The sequence below is a fragment of the Macaca thibetana genome, chromosome 7 (assembly GCF_024542745.1).
Source record: "Macaca thibetana thibetana isolate TM-01 chromosome 7, ASM2454274v1, whole genome shotgun sequence".
In the NCBI taxonomy this organism is placed as follows: domain Eukaryota; kingdom Metazoa; phylum Chordata; class Mammalia; order Primates; family Cercopithecidae; genus Macaca; species Macaca thibetana.
In genome coordinates, this window is record NC_065584.1 from 75,271,427 (window position 1) to 75,286,279 (window position 14,853).

A 14,853-nucleotide genomic window follows, 5' to 3' on the forward strand; every position below is an offset into this window, starting at 1 on the left:
TATAAGAAAAATCAAACATATTTTGTATAATATTCTAAATGTCCATTTGATTCACTGTATCTGGAATGATTCTTCTAAAACATGAATCATGGGAGTTCGCCAAACAAACATTTCTTTTGTCCTCAAAATAAAGTCCAAATCTCTTAATATGGATTTAAAAAGCTCTTTACCTTCATGATCTGACCTCAGCCCAAATCCTATTAGCCCAAATCCCACCTCCTGGTTCCTTGGGCTTTTTGCTCCAGTCCTACTAGTAGCTCTCTGGGCCTGCCATTCTCTTTTTATCTCTGGGTATTTGATCATGCCATGTCCTCTGCCTAGAACATGTTCTGCCTCTGTTCACCAGTCTATTCCTGTCTCTCCTTTAGGTCTCCGGTAGAGTCATTTCTTCTGGAAAGCCTCCTCTGTCTGGATTAGGTGCTTCTTTCTCTGTCCTCCAATGGCATCTTATAGACTTATCAGTTTGGCTTTAATGTCTATTCACTTGGCTCCATTTTCCTCTAGACTCAAAGCTACTTGAAGACAGAAACCATGTTTTTATCATTATTATATTCTTAGCACTGAGTGTCTGACACATAATAAGTACTCAATATATATTTATTAAACAATTGAAGAGGAAAAGGAAGCCAGGTTAGCATCAATAACAACGAATGGCATGTGTGCAAATTACCAGGTATGAGCTAACTCTGGTCTAAAGCCCCATTCATATTGGAAGTGCCCTAGCTTCTAGTCACTATGCCTAGATTCAAAGCCCATCAGGGCCTGCTTATTTACCTACAAAGAATTCCTATCCTATATCTCTACACTGAAAACATTCTCAAATGGTCACACCTGGCAATGCATTGCTTAACTTCAAGGAAAACACTCACCTCCTTTGTCTCTTCAGAGAAAGCTTGCAGAATGTCCGTCTGCCTAGTGTAGTTGCCATTGGCGTCCTGCAGACCTTGCAGAATGCGCTCCCGCAGAACCAGCACTGAGACTCGAAGCTGGTGCCAGAGGAGCTGCACTGCGTGGATGTCCACTATCACGTTGACAGAGTAAGACAGCAGCTTTAAGGAGAACTCTGTTTCAAGGAGGGCATGGATTTGCTCAACATGATCAGAAATATCTTCACAAATGTCCTGCAGTAAAGAAAAGCAAAATATGTGAGGACTACTTTGCCTTATCCTGGAGGGAGGTGAGGGTGGTAGAAAAGTTCACTCATACCTAACACCAATTACCAGGGCCAACCGTAGCACCCTGGATATCTGGGGCCTTTGTTTTAGTTCAGATACACAGTTGGAAGCCATATTCCTGTGCACTGGGCCTTTGACCATTTAGGTAAATTAATCTTTTTCTAAACCACACAAATCCTACTATTCCATCAGATGCCCAAATTGAAAGTTCAGCCAAGGTGAGAGGTGCATCTCTCCAATTCACTGTCTGTTCTCTTTTTTATTGTTTGTTGGGTATTCTGGAAGGGAACCAATGGCTGTTTTATTTGCTAGTACTAAGCTACACTGGGCACACAATATTTCAGGTTAGAAGCATTATCTAGACACCTTTGAAGAAAGATAACCTAGAATGTGTGCTTCAAAGGCACTCTCAGACATTCTCAATGAACTATGGGGTATTTGATGTAAGGGGCAATTGTCACTATCCCACAAGTATACAACTTAATATTTAAATTCAGTGGTTTTTTTTCTGTTTTTGTTTTGGTTTTGTTTTTGTTTTTAGACAGAGTTTCACTCTTGTCACACAGGCTGGAGTGCAATGGTGCGATCTCAGCTCACTGCAACCTCCACCTCCCGGGTTCAAGTGATTCTTCTGCCTCAGTCTCCTGAGTAGTTAAGTTTACAGGCAGCTGCCACCATGTCCAGCTAATTTTTGTATTTTTAGTACAGACGGGGTTTCACCACATTGGCCAGGCTGGTCTTGAACTCTTGACCTCAGGTGATCCACCCACCTCAGCCTCCCAAAGTGCTGGGATTACAGGCGTAAGCCACTGCACGCAGCCTAAATGTACAGTGGATATCGAAATTTTCAACCCACACTTTACAAGCAGAATCACTCTTATGAAACAAAGCCAGAAAAATTCCAAAGATGAAAAAAGACAAAATACAATTTTGTCTTGTTTCATGCAGACATTTTAAACAAAAACATTACTAACTCAGTCTCAATCTCCTTGACACATACTATTAGGTAGGAAGGTTTGGTATCTGACATGTCACTTGTTCTTACAAGTTTCCAAATTTCCACTGTGCTGTCAGAGGCCAGCAGCGTGAAATGAGTGGCATGAATGGTAGTATTTACTTGGGCAATGTAAGAGACCATTAAGGATCAAAATGATGGTGTCAGCTAAAAGGGCTCAGTTACTCATTTTTAGTTGTACATTAGTGATTTTTTAAAATTGAGCTTTTATTTATGATTTTTGTTAGGGCCAAAATTTGAAGATAGCATTAGAGTTCTGAGCCCCACCATCAGTGTCAAAACAGTCATTCTATGCTGGAAACACAACCTTCTGATTTCAAGTAATTCAGTTACTTTTTTAAAAAGAAAAATGAAAATATATAATCTGTATTTAAAAATGTACAAGGGAAAAAATCTATTGAAGAATGACAAGCTGTGCTAAATTATGAATATTAATTGTTGTACAATTCCAATGAGTGCTCCAATATTAGTTCTTGAAACCCAAGAACTAATTGGTGACAGTGGTACAAACTGGTGATCATAACTTGAAACAGAATAAAAGTTTAAACTAGATGAACTTTGAAGCACTAATTGGGTAAGGTTCTCCCAAATGGCACCCACAAGGTAATGCAGTCCAAAAGAAATTTAGAGCAAAAAATCTATTACCCCATTAGCCAGTACATGGGAACCAATCACAGCCAGATTGGCTCGTCTCTGCTGGCCTCATCACAGAAGAGCAGGGCTCTCATTGCTATCATCAGATATTCCACATTGCCTGGGATTTCTGGTTGGAGCGTCTATTTCATGTATTCTCCCACACCTCTTGACCACTACCCCAAAACAAATGCCTGTATCTTTTGTCCTCTTAGCATGTTCATTTCTGTGTTGTTCTGTGCCACTTTGAGAAACTCCCTCCCTCCCACTGCTGAGTTCTTCCAAATTCTCTATACTTTGCCCCATTCTGTTGTAAAAAACACTCCTTAACTTCTTCACAGAATCCATCTACTTCCTGGTCTCACCCAAACCTGATTCTGCACAAGAGTCCCACTTCCCCTGTTGCCCTCCCAGGGAAGGCTGCTCATTCTCCCAGTCCTCACCTGAGAGACGATAGTACGGATGATGGGGGAAGGCTGGCCTCAATGCCTCTTTGCTACTTTGGTACTTTCTGATCATTACTCTTTCACCCACATTCTAACACCCTTTTTTCCCCAGTAGGTGCCTGGTCTGACAAACCTTACTGTCTTCCTCCCTCGTTGCTGTTACCTACATTCTTCCCTTTTACTCCTCTACACTACATTGAAGAATGCAACTGGTTCACATTTTACTGTCTCTATATCAAGCATGGCGTTATCTTTGGTAATGCCAATATTCACACTGATGAACCAACCAACCAACACTGTAGTCTCAAATTTCCTTTACTCCACAGCTCCCAGGACCTTCATACCCATTCCACTGGGACAAGCCTCTACCCTAGCTCTACTGTGGACTTCACCATCACATCACCTATGTAACAATATCAGAAAGTCCTCTATGCCACCAACCTCTATTTGTTCAACTTTTTCACTCCTGTCTCCCACTACAGGTGCGCTTCAACCTCATCCAGGCCACCAGCTCCTCCAGTGACCCTTTCCTCAAATACGACCCTCCTCCTAGCATCTATGGGGTATGCCTATGCTATGGGCAGTATCTATGGTGATCACTGTTCAACTACTATCTTGGCAGTAGTCTCCACTTCCTCATACTCTTGATTCATAAGTCAGATTTGTTAGCCTCTGTCTCTGGCATCTCACTTTGATGCTAAAGATGCAGAATATCTTACATACCTAGGAGAGAAAAAGGCTTGGGTAACCTTTATGCTAGCAGCTCAGAATAGCCATATACACATTTCTCATCTACTCCACACCATCCTGCAATACAAAATGTTACATAGAGTCTTCGCACCACGAAAGCATCATGTCAAAGCACATGCCATCTTTTCCTCTTATACATGATTTGGCTCCTTCGTAATAGATGTAGGAATGTAGTCAGAACCAGGTCATGGGTCAAGATTGCCAGGAAACTATCCAGGGAAAACAATATATAAAGGGCACTAGGGTATCATTGGTGCCAGTTAACTTAGATTTTCACATCTTACTCCCTACATAACTGGGCAAGGTAAATTGGCCCCATTCCCACCGAAGCAGATGGACCCCTAAGGGGAAAAAAACACCTTTCCCACAAGTGCTGACCTACCAAAGAAGATATCATGATGGCAAATAAGCACATACAAAATCTTCAACTACATAAGCCAAGATGGAAATGAAAATTAAAACCACAATAAGATACCAGTTTACACCCATTTGAATGCCTAGAATAAAAAAATTACTGACAGCACCAACTGCTAAGGAATTCTAGAACAACCGGAACTCTCCAGTGCTGCTTACGGGAATTCAGAACAGTACAATCACTCTGGAAAACAGGTTAGTAGTTTCTTATAAAATTAAGCATACAATTACCATATGACCCAGCAATTCCACTCCTGGGTGTTTATCCAAGAGAAATGAAAACTTATACGCACACAAAAATGAAAAGAAGTTCCGCCCACCATCGCTAAAACCTTCAATGGGTAAACTGATCATAGGTAAGTGGTCCTTCAATGGGTAAATAGATAAACTATGGTACGCCTATACAATATGCAGCAGTTTTTTAAAAAGCGAACCACTATACATGTAACAATTTGGATAAATCTCAAAGGCATTACACTAAGTGTAAGAAGCCAGTCTCAAAATGTTACACACTGTATAATTCTATTTATATAAATAACATTCTCATAAGACAAAACTATAATGATAGACAATAGATGAGTGACTACTAGAGACTGGGGATGGGGAGGGCATGATTCTAAACTGATAGCACAAGGGAGTGTTGCAGACTGATGAAACTGTTTGGTATAGATTGTGGAGGTGTTATGCAAATCTACACATGGGTTAAGCTGTATACCAAAAAAGAAAGTCAATTCTGCTGTATGATAATTTTTAAACTAATACAGGAAAAGCAGTTTATAGTCTCAGTAAAATACACATAAAATTCATTTTGGATCACACACTGCCTTCATATTCTTGGAAATTACAAAAAGCACAACTCTTTAAAGTCATGGTGGCACTGTGATCATCAGCACTAATTTTATATAGTAACTCTGTGTAGCTTCCATATTATTTTCTAGCAAGTATAAAGGAAAATGAAGCTAATATGGAGCCCATCTCAAAGTGAATTAATGCAAATGACAATGTTAACAATATCTTCAAAGTTGCATAGATTTTTTTCCCACAGATATTACCGTGCTAATGTGGGAAACTGACCCTCTACATTGCTTTGTTTAATTCACATACAGCACAATAGCCCTGTGGCGTTCAGTACTCACAGAACAAAATGCATTGAATACATTATGTTGCCAATTGCTCATTTCACTCAACCTTCCAGATACCTTGCTGTCTCAAAATCGCAGCTGCTGTCTCCTGTCAATGAGAAAGGAATCTTCTGTGGTTACTGAAGCAGCTGATACAAACACTAAGGTGACCTGAGAGTGTTTACAAATAAACTCTAGTTGGCTGAGTCAGTTGGTTTTTCTGTTTTCTTTGTTTTTTAAAATTGGGTTGTATGCTTATGTGAGAGGGGTACGTTTTCCTTTTGTAAAACATATTATTGTATACTTTTTCATTGTATCTTATTTCTTCTAAACAAATGCAGGGATGTTAAAGTAACTCTTATATATTTAACCAGTATGTCCAGTTTTCACCAGCTAGGGACAGAAATGAGGCACCCTTCTTGTGATTGCTCTGATTGCTTACTGTAATAACTCTTGAGTGTGACTTCTCAGCTCCTGCTAATTGTCCGTAGGAGGCGATCTCTTTGCTGCCTCACCATGAGGCCATCATACCCCTTCTCCACCATTCTCAAAACATCTTAAAGGTTTCCCTGTAAAATTACAAATGTACATGGATCAACATTCTGCCAAGGCGCCTCAAATTGCCAATCTCCAGGGCTCCATGTGCATCTGGAAGGAAGTCTGCCCTCCTAGCAACATCCTCATCCAGGTACTGAAGCAACACTTGGCACCTCAGTTTCAAAAACTCACACAAATGGAATCCTAAAAAAAAAAAAAAAAAAAAGAAAAGAAAAGAAAAAGAAAAAGAAAAAAAAAAAAGGAAAGAAATGCAAATTCCCCTAATGGCTGGGTGAAGAGGCTCATGCTTGTAATCCCAGCACTTTGGGAGACTGAGGCAGGAGAATTGCTTGGGCTCAGGAGTTCTAGACCAGCCTGGGCAACACAGGAGACCCCATCACTACAAAAAATTTAAAAAATTAGTCAAGTGTGGTGGCACACACCTATAGTCCCCGCTATTCAGAAAGCTGAAGTGGGAAAATGCCTTGAGCCCACGAGGTGTAGGTTGCAGTGAACCATGATCACACCACTTCACTCCAGCCTGGCCAAAGCAAGAAAATAACCTGTCTTAAAGCAAGAACCTGCCTCCAAAAAAAAAAAAAGTTTCTTTACCCATATGCTCACCATATGTGTATGTGTTTATTACAAAAAGCTAAAAAGAGATTCTGACCTAAAACATGTACTTTATATTTTAAAATACAGATTAAGGAAATATCACAGTTAGTTGCAATAAAACTCACAAGTAAACCTTAGAAATTGAAATTGCAACTTTATACAAAAACGTACCTATTGCAGAGTACGAAGTAATCTTCAGTTGACTAACAAAACTGTCCTTTCTCCAAAAACAGAGTGACAGATTTCCCTATGGCAAAATATTTTTATTTCCCCAAGAGTAAACTATCCCTCTCAGTAAAGGAGAAGTACAGGGGAACTTTCTCAACTTGATAAAGAATATCTACAAAAAACCTATAGCTAACAGCAAACTTAACAGTGAGAAACTAGAAGCTTTCCTGCAAAGATTGACAGCAAGGCAAGGATGTCTCCTCTCGGTACTCCTTTACAACATCATACTAGAAGTCCTAACTATTGCAATAAGATAAAAAGAGGAAAGAAAAGGCATATATTTGGAAGGAAGAAATGAAACTGTCTTGTTCAAAGATGACATGATCATCTATGTAGAAAATCTGACAAAATGGAAAAAAAAAAAAAAGTAGACTCCTGGAACTAATAAGCAATCACAGCAAGGTTGCAGAATATGAGGTGAATATACAAAAGTCAATTGTTTTCCTATATACCAGCAATGAACAACTGGAATTTGAAATAAAAAACACAGTATCATTTATACTAGCATTCCCCAAATGAAATCTTAGGTATAAATCTAAAAACATGTATGAGATCTACATGAAAACTACAAACTCTAATGAAAGAAATCAAAGAAGTAAATAAATGCAGTGGTATTCTATGTTCCTGGATAGGAAGATTCAATATTGTCAAGATGTTAGTTCTTCCCAACTTGACGTATAGCTTCAACTCAATCAAAAACCTAGCAAGTTATTTTATAGATAACAAACTGATTCTAAAGTTGATGTGAAGAGGCCGGGTGTGATGGCTTACACCTGTAATCCTAGTACTCTGGGAGGCCAAGGCAGGATCATCTGAGGTCAGGAGTTTGAGACTAGCCTGGCCAACATGGTGAAACCCCATCTCTACTAAAAATACAAAAATTAGCTGGGAGCATTGGTGCATGCCTGTAATCCCAGCTACTTGGGAAGCTGAGGCAGGAGAATCGCTTGAACCCAAGAGGCAGAGGTTGCAGTGAGCTGAGATGGTGCCATTGCACTCCAGCCTGGGGGACAGAGCAAGACTCTGTCCAAATAGTAATAATAATAATAATAATAATACAGTTTATGTGAAGAGGAAAAAGACCCAGAATATCCAAAACAATATTTAAAAAGAACAAAACAGGGGGACTGACATTACCCAACTTCAAGATTTACTACAAAGCTACAGTAATCAAGACAATGTTATATTGGCAAAAGAATAGACAAACAGATCAATGAACAGAATAGACAGCCTAGAGGTAGACCCACATAAGTAATAGTTAACTGATCTTCGACAAAGGAGCAAAGGCAACACAATAGAGAAAAGACAGTCTTTTCAACAAATGGTGCTGGAATTGGACATCTACAAGCAAATAATAATAATAATGATAATCCTAGACATAGACCTTACACCCTTAACAAAAATTAACTCAAAATATATCACAGACCTAAGGGTAGACCTACTAGACAGCCTAGAGGTCGACCCACATAAGTAATAGTTAACTGATCTTCGACAAATGAGCAAAGGCAACACAATAGAGAAAAGACAGTCTTTTCAACAAATGGTGCTGGAATTGGACATCTACAAGCAAATAATAATAATAATGATAATCCTAGACATAGACCTTACACCCTTAACAAAAACTAACTCAAAATATATCACAGACCTAAGGATAAAATGCAAAACTATAAAATCCTATAAGATATCATAGAAGAAAATCTAGATCACCTTGAGTTTGGCAATGACTTTTTGTTAATAGATACAATGCCAAAGGCACAACCTATGAAAGAATTAATAAGCTGACTTCATTAAAATTAAACATTTATGCTCTGTGAAAGACATCATTAAAAGAATGAAAAGACAAGCCACAGACTGGAAGAAAATATTTGCAAAACACTTATGAAGGATTATTATTCAAAATATATAAAGAAGTCTTAAAGTTCAACAAAAACAAACAACTCAATTAAAAAACAGTCCAAAGACCTTAACAGATGCCTCACCAAAGAAAATAAACAGATGACAAATAAGAATATGAAAAAATGGTTCCATATCATAAGTCACCAGGGAAATGCAAATTAAAACAACGAGATACCATTAAAACAACGAGATATCATTATATAATCGTTAGAATGGCCAAAATTCAGAATACTGACAACACTAAATGCTGGTGAGGATGTGGAGTAACAGGAACTCTCATTCACTGCAGTGGGAATGCAGTTTGATGGTTTCTTACATATTCTCACCATAAAATCCAGCAATCACACTCCTTGGTTTTTACCCAAGGGAGTTGAAAACTCATATCCAAACAAAAACCTGCACACAGATGTTTATAGCAGCTTTATTCATAATTGCCAAAACTTGGAAGCAACCAAGGAGTTTGGTAGGTGAATGAATAAACTTTGGTATATCTAGACAATAGAATATTAGTGCTAAAAAGAAGTAAGCTATCAAGCTATGAAAAGACATGAGAAACCTTAAATGTATATTACTAAGTGAGAGAAGTCAATCTGAAAAGGCTACAAACTGTATTATTCCATTTATATGACATTCTGGAAAAGGCAAAGCAGTGGCTACCAGACCGTTTGGGGGCAAGGAGGGAAGACTAAGAAGAGAAGAGGATGTTTATGGCAGTGAAACTATTCTACATACTATAAAGGTGGATACACATAATTTAATATTCTTCAAAATCTGTAGAATGTACAAGACAGAGTGAACCCAATGTACACTATGGAATTGGGGTGATAATGATGTGCCAATGTAGGTTCATCAATTGTAACAAATGTAGCACCCTGGTGGGGAGTGCTGATAATGTGGAAAGCTATGCATGTGTGGGGACAGGGGATATAAGGGCTACCTCTGTGCCTGCCTCTTAATTTTGCTGTGAATCTAAACTGGTTACAAAAATACTATGTAAAAAAACACAAACTAGACTACCTCTTCTTTACTCTTCCTCTAGCAAATACACTTTTCTAATAGGCCTAGTTTCTTCTTTTGTCATATGAAGAATAATTATAATGGGCTGAACATGGTGGCTCACACCTTCAATCCCATCACTTTGGGAGGCCAAGGTGGAAGGATCCCTGAGTCCAGGAGTTTGAGACCAGCCTGGGCAACATGGCAAAACCCCATCTCTACAAAAGATACAAAATTTATCTGAGTCTGGGTGGGGCGCTGTGGCTTACACCTGTAATCCCAGCACTTTGGGAGGCTGAAGTGGGCAGATCACTTGAGGTCATGAGTTTGAGACCAGCCTGGGCAATGTGGTGAAATGACGTCTCTACTAAAAATACAAAAATTAGTGGGGCATGGTGGCAGGCGCCTATAATCCCAGCTACTCTGAGGCTTAGGCAGGAGGATCACTTGACCCCGGGAAGCAGAGGTTGCAGTGAGCCGAGATTTCGCCACTGCACTCCAGCCTGGGCAACAGAGCAAGACTGTCTCAAAAAAATAAAAATAAAAAAATTATCCAGACCTGATGGCAGGCACCTGTAGTCCCAGCTACTTGGGAGGCTGAGGTGGGAAGATCGCTTGAGCCCGGGAGGTCAAGGCTACAGTGAGTCATGATCACACCACTGTACTCTAGCTTGGGCAACAGAGTGAGACCCTGTCTCACAATTTAAAAAATAATAATAATAAAAAAGAATGACTATAATGGAGAGCAGTGGGAATGATGCTGAGACTTTTTATGATCATCACAGAACTTCTCTCCAAAGTTTGAAGAACTTTATAAACAGTAGTTATCCTTTTTAGTGCTAAAAATGTGAGTGTGATGACTAAAAGGAGCTAATTTATGTGGAAATGATTTGCTATTATTGGCTGTTACTCATCCATCTCCCTAACTAGACTGTATCTTTCTAGAAGCAGGAAATGTGTCTTATTTGTCTTAGTTATCTATAATGCCACACTGTTAGGACACTGCCATACAAATGCAAAGGATGTTTGTGAAACTGAATTCAATTGGATAAAATACTATATTTTACAAATTAGAGGTAAACCCCTAAAAAGCAAACAGTAGCTTAACTTTCTTTCTGAAGTATATTTACACTAATTGGCATTCACTCAGCAAGTCACATCAGTAGTCACTGACACTGGGTCACCTCATGCTTTGATTAGGAGAGGGTCTGAAAAAGCGAGCAGAGAGATGATAGAGGAGGATGTAGATGCAGAATATAGTCTTGGAAGGGTTCACACTTCTGCCTTCACGTCTCTGAAAGTCTCCTCTGCCTTCAACTGAGAAAGGACCAATTAGAAGTTCTGTCAGGATATACCTGGCCATATACAAATGTAGATTGCTTTTCTTTCCATGATTTGAAAATTTTTTGCATAAAATTGTTATTAAAAAGCTTCAGAGGATTCATTTATTGAGCTATCACTTTAAATACCTAATTCCAGGCTCTGACTTATTTGACCGGGAATAAACCCTAAACAAAAAGTTTGGAGGAAAACTGACCATTGCTATTGTACACTGGAGAAATTGTTTTTCTAAGCAAGCTACTGCTTAGTCACTCTTGTATTTAGTATTCTACAATGACACAATACAGGTTCAAAATCTGAGTTCATTCACTAAAAAAATCATGGCTATGGTCTTGACTCTCAATAGCTCTTCTGGAAATTGTTCACAATATCTCTACCTTCCCCAAGATATCTTCATAGAGTGATTTTTTTAGCAGTGTTTCAGGTAGAAATTAATAGAGAAGCCAGTGGTGTTTCTTACCTTGCAGTGTGCTTGTTAACCATGCATATTCCTGGGCTACTCCTTTTGAAGATAGCTAGGGCCAAAGAATCTGCATTTTCTTAAGCATGTGGTGGCCATCATGCTGGTGTTCTATGCACCACACATTGAAAAACACGGAGCCAGAAACGGGTCATCTGTCTAGGCTGACTGACGCTGAAGTGGGAACTACGTGCAAGCCTGCTGCTACGCACTGCAAAAACAAAACCTCCCAGCACTTGAAAGGTAGCCCTCCACTGATAATACACAGATATATCTACAGTACAATTTATATTCTTTGTGCACCAGAAAATAACATTTCATAACTTTATTTACCCAGTACTGATAGTGCTGTAATAATCTCTAGGGCAGCATCAGGTTTGTGGATTTTTCTAACATGCCTTCTCTTTTGCTTTTTTTTACAATTTATTATAAAATGAAACAGATGACTGTCTCACACAAATAAATATATTTAATAAATGTATGTAATATATATGTATATATGTAAATATGTATTTACATGTATACTATATATTTTTATATATGGCTTAGTAAGTTATTATAAGGAAAACACTCTTGTAACAACCACCCAGGTCAAAATTTAGAACTTTACCAGCCACCCTCACCCCAGAACTGCTTCCATCTGTCCCCTTTCCATCACAGAGGCTTCATCCCTCCAAAAGTGACCACTATCCTGATTTGCATAGCAATCATTCCCTCACAAGAGTACCTGGATATAAAAATTTACTTTTGCCCAGTTTTTATCTTGATATGTCTTTTAAGTCTCTTCTCCATTTTTTTTTTTTTTTTTTTTTTTGAAACAGGCTCTTGCTGTTTGGCCTAGGCTAGTCTCAAATGATGCGCCCACCTTAGCCTTCCAAGCAGTTGGACCATAGGCACGTTTTACCACACCCAGCTTAAGTCTCTTTTAATCTCTTTTTCTATCTGTATTTCTTTTTTGTACAATTTATCTGCTGAAGAACTTGGGGCATTAGACCTGCAGAGTTTTCCACAATCTGGATTTGCTGATTGAAGCCACATGAAGCAGTCCAGCCTGCTGGTTCTTCTGTTTTCTTTACTTTCTACAAACTGGTATCTGGATCCTGAGGCCTGATTCATCTCAGCTTCAATTTATTTGACAAAACAGTAAGTACCACAGTGTGTGTGTGTGTGTGTGTGTGTGTGTATGTGTGTGTGTGTGTGTGTGTGTGTATATATTTGTTTGTTTGTTTTTAAATCAGGAGGAGAATTTAACTTCATGGCTAGGCATGGTGGCTCACACCTGTAATCCTAGCACTTTGGGAGGCTGAGGCCGGCGGATCGCCTGGCTCAGGAGTTTGAGACCAGTCTGGGTAACAAAGTGAGATGCCATCTCTACAAAAAATACAAAAATTTTTTGTATTAAAAAAATACAGACATAGAGGTGTGTGCCTGGGGTCTCAGCTATTCAGGAAGCTGAGGTGGGAGGATGGCTTGACCCTGGGAGGCGGAGGTTGCAGTGAGCTGAGATCACTGCAACTCTAGAGTAACTCCACTTAACTCTAGTCTGGGCGACAGAACCAGACCCTGTCTCAAAACAAAAAAAAAAAAAAGAGAGAGAGAGAGAGGTATTCAACTTCGACTTTTGCTCTTTTTTCGATAGTTGGTGATATCAACTATTTTGGTAATTGATGGACAGTGGTGCCTAGATCTGTTAATGTACTGGGGTTACAGCATGATGATATTCTTTCTTTTAAAATTGTACTTTAAGTTCTAGGGTACATGTGCACAATGTGCAGGCTTGTTATATATGCATACATGTGCCATGTTGGTGTGCTGCACCCATTAACTCGTCATTTACATTAGATATATCTCCTGATGCTATCCCTCACCCCTCACCCCATCCCATGACAGGCCCCAGTGTGTGATGTTCCCCACCCTGTGTCCAAGTGTTCTCATTGTTCAATTCCCACCTATGAGTGAGAATATGCGGTGTTTGGTTTTCTGTCCTTGTAATAGTTTGCTCAGAATGATGGTTTCCAGCTTCATTCATGTTCCTACAAAGGACATGAATTCATCCTTTTTCATGGCTGCATAGTATTCCATGGTGTACATGTGCCACATTTTCTTAATCTAGTCTATCACTGATGGACATTTGGGTTGGTTCCAAGTCTTTGCTGTTGGGAATAGTGCCACAATAAACATACGTGTGCATGTGTCTTTATAGCAGCATGATTTATAATCCTTTGGGTATATACCCAGTAATGGGATGGCTGGGTCAAATGGTATTTCCAGTTCTAGATCCTTGAGAAATTGCCACACTGTCTTCCACAATGGTTGAACTAGTTTACACTCCCATCAACAGTGTAAAAGTGTTCCTGTTTCTCCACATCCTCCCTAGCAACTGTTGTTTCCTGACTTTTTAACGATCACCATTCTAACTGGTGTGAGACGGTATCTCATTGTGGTTTTGACTTGCATTTCTCTGATGGCCAGTGATGATGAGCATTTTTTTCATGTGTCTGTTGGCTGCATAAATGACTTCCTTTGAGAAGTGTCTGTTCATATCCTTTGCCCACTGTTTGATGGGGTTTTTTGATTTTTTTCTTGTAAATTTGTTTAAGCTCTTTGTAGATTCTGGATATTAGCCCTTTGTCAGATGGGTAGATTGTAAAAATTTTCTCCCATTCTGTAGGTTGTCTGTTCACTCTGATGGTAGTTTCTTGTGCTGTGCAGAAGCTCCTTAATTTAATTATATCCCATTTGTCAGTTTTGGCTTTTGCTGCCATTGGTTTTGGTGTTTTAGTCATGAAGTCCTTGCCCATGCCTATGTCCTGAATGGTATTGCCTTGGTTTTCTTCTAGGGTTTTTATGGTTCTAGATCTAACATTTAAGTCTTTAATCCATCTTGAATTAATTTTTGTATAAGGTGTAAGGAAGGGATCCAGTTTCAGCTTTCTACTTATGGCTTGTCAGTTTTCCCAGCACCATTTATTAAATAGGGAATCCTTTCCCCATTGCTTGTTTTTGTCAGGTTTGTCAAAGATCAGATGGTTGTAGATGTGTAGTATTATTTCTGAGGGCTCTGTTCTCTTCCATTGGTCTATATCTCTGTTTTGGTACCAGCACCATGCTGTTTTGGTTACTGTAGCCTTGTAGTATAGTTTGAAGTCAGGTAGCATGATGCCTCCAGCTTTGTTCTTTTGGCTTAGGATTGTCTTGGCAATGCGGGCTCTTTTTTGGTTCCATA

The 14,853-nt window shown here is 39.1% G+C and overlaps 1 protein-coding gene across 4 annotated transcripts in view; it reads right to left on the reverse strand.

Annotated features, from left to right (window-relative positions):
* Nucleotides 1-14,853, reverse strand: part of AKAP6 (A-kinase anchoring protein 6) — a 652,282-nt gene that overhangs the window by 309,802 nt on the left and 327,627 nt on the right. For all 4 annotated transcript variants that reach the window (XM_050798308.1, XM_050798307.1, XM_050798309.1 and 1 more), the window contains one exon: nucleotides 870-1,121. In XM_050798308.1, the coding sequence (XP_050654265.1) occupies nucleotides 870-1,121 (252 nt within the window). The remainder of the gene's footprint in view (nucleotides 1-869; nucleotides 1,122-14,853) is intronic.